Source organism: Schistocerca nitens, chromosome 6, assembly GCF_023898315.1.
Source record: "Schistocerca nitens isolate TAMUIC-IGC-003100 chromosome 6, iqSchNite1.1, whole genome shotgun sequence".
NCBI lineage: Eukaryota > Metazoa > Arthropoda > Insecta > Orthoptera > Acrididae > Schistocerca > Schistocerca nitens.
Genome location: NC_064619.1, coordinates 662553986 through 662563105, shown reverse-complemented (window position 1 = coordinate 662563105; position 9120 = coordinate 662553986). Strand labels below are relative to the sequence as shown.

Genomic DNA, 9120 nt, shown 5'->3' with positions numbered 1-9120 from the left:
TATTTGTGAAGACGTCATGAACTTACTTGAATGGGCAGCATGAAATCAGCCTCTGGCGAAACGCGCATGCCAACAAGAGACCACTACAGCTAACATTCATTGACTACCAAAAAACACAACTTGCTTAATTTTCTCCAGTACAGAAATATTTCTTAAAATTTTGTGTTACGAATAGAATCGAATTGCATAGTACGTCTCTTGCAATGGCCGATGAAGAAGTCATATATAAAAAAGGATTACTTATAATTTTGTTAATCATGCGTTATTAATTGCTAAATGGTCGTTATAAAATGTATAGTACTTCACATTCTCCCTTTTGAATGCTCTTTGGTTTAGTATATAACATTGATAAGTTGTAATTGTAGTCGTAGGATATTCGCTGGACGGACTTTATAACTTATCTTTGGATGTGATGTAGACGTCAGAGATGTGTGATGTTTTCTGTATGGTTGGAGAAGAATGGCTGCGCGTGTGATTGCCAGCGAAGGTGATGTAAACATGCAATCTGATGACTTTGAGCCTCTTGAGCCTTCGCTTCAGAATATCCTGGAACAGAAGTCTTTGAGGTGGATTTTTGTTGGTGGTAAAGGCGGTGTAGGAAAAACTACCTGCAGGTATTAAGTTACGTTGATACTGTAGACGTTTATGGTTAGTTATTTATTGGTTATTCCATTTGTTGTTGTTTGGTGACCGACAGTTCTTGTATAAATACTAGACGGTCGCTCCCAGATTTTTAGTGTCATTGTTACAGCTCTGTACATTTATTGTTTCTTCTTGAGAGAAAACTATATCACTGCTTTATAATTCGGTTGTTGATCATGTGTCTGCGCAGATTAGTAACACTTGATATTCATTTGTGTAAACTGATGTAACGTGGAGAACATTGTTAATTTCAGAAAGTGCTTCAAGCTGCAATACAGTCCAATATCATTAAAACTATATTTTGCATCAGTTGCTACAAGTGAGTGGTTTAAGAGGTGTACGATTTTACAGAGCAAATAGGATTAATAGTAACTACAACACTCGACAATCCGCCGGCGACCCTGTACACCAATGTTAATAAGGTCGATAGTGGCTGTCGAAAATATACACGCATTTCCTAACTCGTGACAGCTAGGGACATATAGGATTACAGTGCATACATGTAATTTGCAACATTAGTATAAGAATAACACGTTAGCATACGTCACAATATGATTGTCACAGATACTTTTGCTGACGATACTCTGCCAAATTCATTTTCATCATACTGGTACCAAGCTGATGCTGAATAGACTTCAACCTTGATCCGTTTAGTAGATAAAATGAATTTCATAACTTACAGTAACAAAAACTTAAGAAAAGTGTGTGTAATTTGACTTTCACAAAACTTTTATTATATTTTATAGGTTTCTGCTTGTGCCATTGGTGTTAACTGTTATTGATGTTTGTTTAGTTTTGCTTGATTGACAACTTCATTGATTGCTATTCAGCAGCTTGTGGTTATTTAAGTGGTTTGGCGGCTGTGTCAGTAATCTGTGAAATGCAATGGGTTTGTGGAGAAGGCTGATATAGGACAATAGTATTTAATCTGTTTGTGTTGTTCCTGATGTCGAATTCATTTAAGTTGTTTTTGACAGAAAGCAATGCTGTACAAATGTGAGGGTTTAAAACAGTCACTATGAAGCACTGTCACTGCAACCAAGATTTCTAAAGGTGGGGGGATTCCACTGGCTGCAGTATATTCACTGCAGAGCTTGTGGCCATATCTCGTGCACTTCAGTACATCTGTTCCTGTTCTGGTGAGTCGTTTCTTCTCTGTTCTGACTCCCTGAGCAGCTTACAAGCTATAGACTAGTGCTACCCTCGCCATCCTTTGATAGCGAACATCCAATTGTTCATCTCTGCTCTGTAACGGTCCAGTCATTCAGGGTGTTTGTGTTGAACCCAGGACACATTGGAATCCCAGGCAACGAACTTGCTGACAGGCTGGCCAAACAGCCTACATGGAAACCGCTCCTGGAGATGGGCATGTCTGAAACTGACCTGCGTGATGTCTTTGGGAGATGGAGTGGCATAACAGTGTGCACAACAATCTATCATGAAGGAGACTAGGAATGTGTGGAAGTCTTCCCTGTGGTCTTCTCACAGGGAATCATTTGTCTTTCGTCGGCTCCACATTGGGCATACATGGCTCACATGTAGTTACCTCCTCCTTCACGAGAACCCACCTCAGTGTCGCTGTGGTTCCCAAATGACAGTCGTCCACCTCTTGCTGGACTACCCGCTTTCCACCGCTCTGCGGCAGACTTTAAACTTTCCCAGCACCCTACCTTTGGTGTTGGGTGACAATGCCTCAACAGCAGATTTAGATTTACGTTTTATTCGTGAGGTTGGGTTTTATCATTTGATCTGAGTTTTAGCACGTGTCCCCCACTCTAGGGCTTTTAGGGTGGAGGTTTCATGTGCTGCAGAGTGGCTGGCTTCTCCTTTTTTATTCTCATGGTCAGCTGGCCATTGGTAATCTGCTTTCTTGTTTTTAATCTCGTCTCCCTGTTTCTTGCGTGTGTCTGTGGTTTTCTTGTCATGTTTTGTCCATTGTAGTGTTTGTTGTCCTTCTGTCATTCTCCTGGTTCTTCCTTTTTCCTGTTATTATGCTGTACGCAAGTGGAACAGGGTTGGAGGTATCAGATAGTGGTTCCGAAAGTACTCCCCACCACACACCATTAGGTGGCTTGCAGAGTATGATGTAAGTGTAGATGTAGATTTCGCATAACATCAAATTCCAGTTGTGTAAGAAGGGTGTTAGAGCATATACAACAACTTTGCTGAGATGCGAAGTAAAGCAGATACCAGATTCATATTTTCAAGTTCAGTTAACATCTTCAGTGACAGCAGCAGTAGTAGTAGTAGTTTTATAATATTGAAATCCAGACTATCTGTTGGAGAGGAGATAATGTTTGAAAGAGTTATTTAGCTGGTTGTACATCAGAGATTTAAAAGCCCAGAAATTGTTCAGTAGTTTTGAGGCTTATCCTTATTTTCCTTCTAACGCATATATTCCCAGAACTTTTTTAATGCAAGTTTTTGTTACGTGCCATTCATTAGTGACCACAGATAACAGCTGTAACAATTTGTAGTTGTCAGTTCTGAAAGGTCTCTCTTTCTTTTTCCTCCCCCTCCTCTCCCCCTTTCCACAGTGGGTTGATAATGACCCCATGCTTATATAAATTTGTACACTACAATGGAACAGGAATAATCAATTTATTTGGAATTTGATAATCAGTCTTCATTAGTTCAAGTTGTGGGCTGTTAAGTAATCATGTTAGGTTGGTAAGGAACGTGAAACATAATATTATGGATGAAATTCTTCAAAGCTTTTGACATGCAAATTTGTGTTAAATTTGCAGCACATTTTGGCAGTCTTATTGTTACGTAGTGCTCATCTTCTTCTGACGTGACTAGTGGTAGTAATGATGCATGTCCACAAAGTAGGTACTGTTTTGAAAAAAGCCTCATAAAACATTTTTCTCAATCCAAAATTCATGTTTACAAGAAACAGCATTTTTTAAAAAAATTACTTTTCTACATAGTTGCCACTGTTGTTCAGACATTGTCATAACGGGGAAACCAATGTTTCTGACTGCTGAACACCAGTTTTTTTTGCATTGGGTTCGCTGTCAAGATGCCTTCCTTCAAAACCCTTGTAATGTTCAAGAACTGGTGATCAGATTGGGACTGTATGGCAGGTGACTGAACTGCTCCCAATGGAATTGTTGAAAAAGGTTTTGGGTGGGATCAGCAGAATGGGGATGTGCATTGTCATGAAGCAACACAATGCTTTGACTGAGCATTCCATGGCCTACAGCACCAATCTTGCTCTTTCTACCACTTGTCCTTAAACTTGAAGCATGATTTTGGAGGAAGACAGTTTTATAGTGATGACAATGCAAAAGAACTGTGTTCAGAAGTGGCTACCTTCTCTGGAGCCATGTTTCTATGAAGATGACAAAGAAAAGGTAGTTTCCTGCAGTGACACATGCTGGAACGATGGTGACAACTATGTAGAAAAACAGTTTGATCTGTTCTGTCTTGTAAAAATAAATTTTGGTTTGTAAAAAAAAATGCTTGCATGAGATTTTTCCAAAATTATACTTACTTTCTGGACATGCCTCATATGTTGAGCTGAATGTTTTCTTACAGAAACAGATAGGTGTCGTCATTTGCTGCTATGGCCCAGGCTCAGTTTTAGCATTGCCAAATTTCCAGAGTAAAGACCTTGCAATAGATTGGCCGAATTCCAGGGTTTCTGTCCTTTCCCGGTGATCTGCCAAGCAGGGAAGAATTTTTGATTATGGCATCAACTAGACTAATCAGAATGGGGATATGCCATTTTTTGCCTCTTATAGCAATCTGGTAAGTTCCATTATTAGCATCTAGTCTGTCTACTCCACTCATAAATCAGTTGTATTGATGTACAATGTGTGGCTTATCAATAAGTTTTATTTTTAGCAGCGATTGAATATTGTGTACTTTTTGAATGGGATATACTCTAAATCAATTTGACAGCAGCTGTGATTCCATTGTACAGTGCATATGTTATTGTTTGTATCCAACCTGAAGTCATAAAATCCTCTGGGTTATGTTTTGCAATACTTGACATCCATTTGTCGAAAGTTGTCTACTCTGTTTTGATGAATAGTTCCAGTAATTTTCACATTGTTTCTTTGCAAAGTAACTATTAATCCTGGAGACGTTATTCTTTATTGTATTAGTCAGTTTTGGTACAATATTTTCTCCAAGGCCTATATCTCGCACATAGGTCACCCCTCATACAAGTCAAACAGCATACTAAATGAGTTGCTGCAGCCTGTGTATTGAATCCAAAATGAATTGGCCTTCCATGAATATGCTGTTTACAGCCATGACGTTCATAAGAGGATATCAGTTTCGTCACTAGGCTACTAAAGTTTCTCTCAGTGAAAGCATACATAAGAAAGCTTTTGTTCATGATACCGAACAGTGGCTGAATTTTAGCCATTTTGTCACCTGTGCATAAGTTGTTGCTATCTATGACATGAAAATATCTAAATAACTCTATGTACCAGTTACATTGCACTGATTTGGTCACTAAAATGTTGTTGGGTATATTCTTTGGTCTCCTAATAAAAGCAGTGTCTTGGTAAGGGTGTGTAGCTGCTGACAAGGGAACCTCCCCATCGCACCCCCCTCAGATTTAGTTATAAGTTGGCACAGTGGATAGGCCTTGATAAACTGAACACAGATCAATCAAGAAAACAGGAAGAAGTTGTGTGGAACTATGCAAAAATAAGCAAAATATACAAACTGAGTAGTCCATGTGCAAGATAGGCAATATCAAGAATAGTGTGAGCTCAGGAGCGCCGTGGTTCCGTGGTTAGTGTGAACAGCTGTGGAACGAGAGGTCCTTGGTTCAACGCTTCCCTCGAGTGAAAGGTTTAATTTTTTATTTTCGATTTATGTGACAAACTCTTATGTTTTCATCACTTTTTTGGGAGTGATTATCACATTCACAAGAAAACGTAAATCAGGCAAGGTAGAAGAATCTTCTTACCCATTCGCCAAGTGTACAAGTTAGGTGGTTCGACAACATATTCCTATCATGTGACACACATGCCGCCACCACTGTCGTATAGAATATATCAGTTGTGTTTTCCTTTGGAGGAATCGGTTGATCTATGACCTAACGATCAAATGTTTTCGATTCCCATTGGAGAGGCACGTCCTTTCGTCTACTAATCGCATGGTTTTGTGGTGTGGTCGCAAAACACAGACACTAAACTTATTACAGTGAACAGAGACGTCAATGAACGAACGGACAGGTCATAACTTTGAGAAAGTAAATAAAGTAAACTTTTCACTTTAGGGAAGACTTGAACCAAGGACCTCTCGCTTCGCAGCTGCTCACGCTAACCACGGGACCACGGTGCTCCTGGGCTCACTCTCCTTGATGTTGCCTATCTTGCGCATGGACTACTCAGTTTGTATATTTTGCTTATTTTTTTTATAGTTCCACACAACTTCTTCCTGTTTTCTTGATTGATCTGTGTTCAGTTTTTCAAGGCCTATCCAGTGTGCCAACTTATAACTAAATCTGAGGGGGGTGCGATGAGGAGGTTCCCTTGTGAGAATCGGTATACCAAGCAACAGTACATCTCATCTGCTGAAAAACAGTAACTAGTGTTATGTTTTTCAATGACCTTCTTTACCATGTGCCCTACAATTTGTTTTATGACATCATCATAGAGAAATCTCTCAACAGAATCATTGTCAGCCCTGTCGGATTGCTGAAGTGAGGGAGACTGTTCATCAGATGATGTCGTAGTCACGACCTGTGTGTGCTGGTCCAGATGTTGGAATAGGTTCACAGTAATGAGAAGTACTAGTAGGACTGACGTCTTTGATTTTTTTTAATTGTTCTGGCTTTGTACTTCTACCACCTCAGCTGGGAGTGAGTAATTGATTTCTTTTCAACCTATTTATGGTGTCACAATCCTTTTCTCTGGAGTCTCCATCTGATGATGGTCACAAGGTGAGTCCATGTACGAGGTGCATTCAAGTTCTAAGGCCTCCGATTTTTTTTCTCCGGACTGGAAAGAGATAAAAACATGCGCATTGTTTTAAAATGAGGCCACGTTCATTGTCAATACGTCCCAGAGATGGCAGCACCGTACGGCAGATGGAATTTTACCTCCAGCAGCGAGAATGAGAACTGTTTTAAATACTTAAAATGGCGAAGTTTTGCTTACTTGAACAGCGTGCAATCATTCGTTTTCTGAATTTGCGTGGTGTGAAACCAATTGAAATTCATCGACAGTTGAAGGAGACATGTGGTGATGGAGTTATGGATGTGTCGAAAGTGCGTTCGTGGGTGCGACAGTTTAATGAAGGCAGAACATCGTATGACAACAAACCGAAACAACCTCGGGCTCGCACAAGCCGGTCTGACGACATGATCGAGAAAGTGGAGAGAATTGTTTTGGGCGATCACCGAATGACTGTTGAACAGATCGCCTCCAGAGTTGGCATTTCTGTGGGTTCTGTGCACACAATCCTGCATGACGACCTGAAAATGCGAAAAGTGTCATCCAGGTGGTTGGGTGCCATGAATGCTGACGGACGACCACATGGCTGCCCGTGTGGCATGTTGCCAAGCAATGTTGATGCGCAATGACAGCATGAATGGGACTTTCTTTTCGTCGGTTGTGACAATGGATGAGACGTGGATGCCATTTTTCAGTCCAGAAACAAAGCGCCAGTCAGCTCAATGGAAGCACACAGATTCACCGCCACAAAAAAAATTTCGGGTAACCGCCAGTGCTGAAAAAATGATGGTGTCCATGTTCTGGGACAGCGAGGGCGTAATCCTTACCCATTGCGTTCCAAAGGGCACTATGGTAATAGGTGCATCCTACGAAAATGTTTTGAAGAACAAATTCCTTCCTGCACTGCAACAAAAACGTCCAGGAAGGGCTGCGCGTGTGCTGTTTCACCAAGACAACGCACCTTCACATCGAGCTAACGTTACGCAACAGTTTCTTCGTGATAACAACTTTGAAGTGATTCCTCATGCTCCCTACTCACCTGATCTGGCTCCTAGTGACTTTTGGCTTTTTCCAACAATGAAAGACACTCTCCGTGGCCGCACATTCACCAGTCGTGCTGCTATTGCCTCAGCGATTTTCCAGTGGTCAAAACAGACTCCTAAAGAAGCCTTCGCCACTGCCATGGAATCATGGCGTCAGCGTTGTGAAAAATGTGTACATCTGCAGGGCGATTACGTCGAGAAGTAATGCCAGTTTCATCAATTTCGGGTGAGTAGTTAATTAGAAAAAAAATCGGAGGCCTTAGAACTTGAATGCACCTTGTAAATACTGATGCCGTGGGTGTGTTTGTCATCCAAACACTCCAGTAATTCTGTTATTTCATTAGTAATAGGTGCATACCAGGAACTCAAAAAGAAAATAATACACATAAGAACATTGAGCATAATGTATGCCCACGGGATCATTGCTGACCCACAAAAATACAATTGAAAAATAAAGTTTATAAAAATAATTTGTATGAATTTCTCTAAATCACATATATAATTTACTACAGCCAAAAGTTTAGTAAGAAATAACATAATACATGTGGAATACTTGCCTTTGTATGCACTCAGTCACACATTTTTTCCAAAAATGGAGTTGTACGAACTTGCACTAATAACTATTAGTCAAAGCTATTCATGCACCCAGTTGGTGCAAGGATCCCTAGCTTGGGGCTATTTCCGTCACATTCCTGGCATACAGAATTAGGCCACATATTGCTGCAATCCCTCTGTTTATGTTCCTTTTCTGTTGCTATATGTACTTGCCTGATGGTCAAGTTCGTCTGTTATCCAAGCAACCTTGTCGCGTCACAACAGGGTCGTTGTCAACCCTATGGACATATATGGATGATTGAAGGAATGTATGACGAGATACAAGAAATTATTCAGATAGTTAATGACTGCTAAAATGTATTGTGGTGGGCGACTGGAATTCAATACTGGGAAAAAGAAAAGGAGGAAAAATAGGAGAAAAAGGAATGACAGAGGAAGCTCTCTGGTATAATTTTGCCCAAAATATAGTCATCACTAATGTTGGGTTTACATATCATGAAAGAAGGCAACATACATGGAAGAGACCTGGAAGGTTTTTGATGGTATGCTTAATGTTAAGACAGATTACATAACTAGATTTTATACTGCAAAACATTTCCAGCAGCAGACGTTACCTTGACCATAATTTATTTGTTATGAATTGAAGAATGAAAATGGAGAGATTTCAATAAGGTAGGAAATGGGGGAGATGAGACGGAGAAAGTGAGAGAATCGCAGGTAGCTGAGAGTTTCAGAAGGCGCATTAGGTGAAAATCGACTGAAATAGGGAAAGGAATAAAATAGAAGATAATTGGGTAGCGTTGAAAAATGAAATAGTGAAGACAGCAGATGATCAAATCAGCAAACAGACGAAGTCTAGTAGAAATACTTGGGTAACACACAAGATATTAAATTAATTGCTGAAAAGAAAGTGTAAAAATGCAGCAAATGAAACAGATGAAAGGAAATGCACAAGTCTA

The 9120-nt window shown here is 40.1% G+C and overlaps 1 protein-coding gene across 1 annotated transcript in view; it reads left to right on the top strand.

Moving 5' to 3' along the window:
* Positions 1–418: 418 nt before the first annotated feature.
* The window catches only part of LOC126262870 (ATPase ASNA1 homolog), a 91154-nt gene continuing 82452 nt past the window's right edge, over positions 419–9120 (top strand). The window contains exon 1 of the mRNA XM_049959736.1: positions 419–614. Coding sequence (XP_049815693.1) covers positions 460–614 — 155 coding nt within the window. The 5' untranslated portion in view covers positions 419–459. The remainder of the gene's footprint in view (positions 615–9120) is intronic.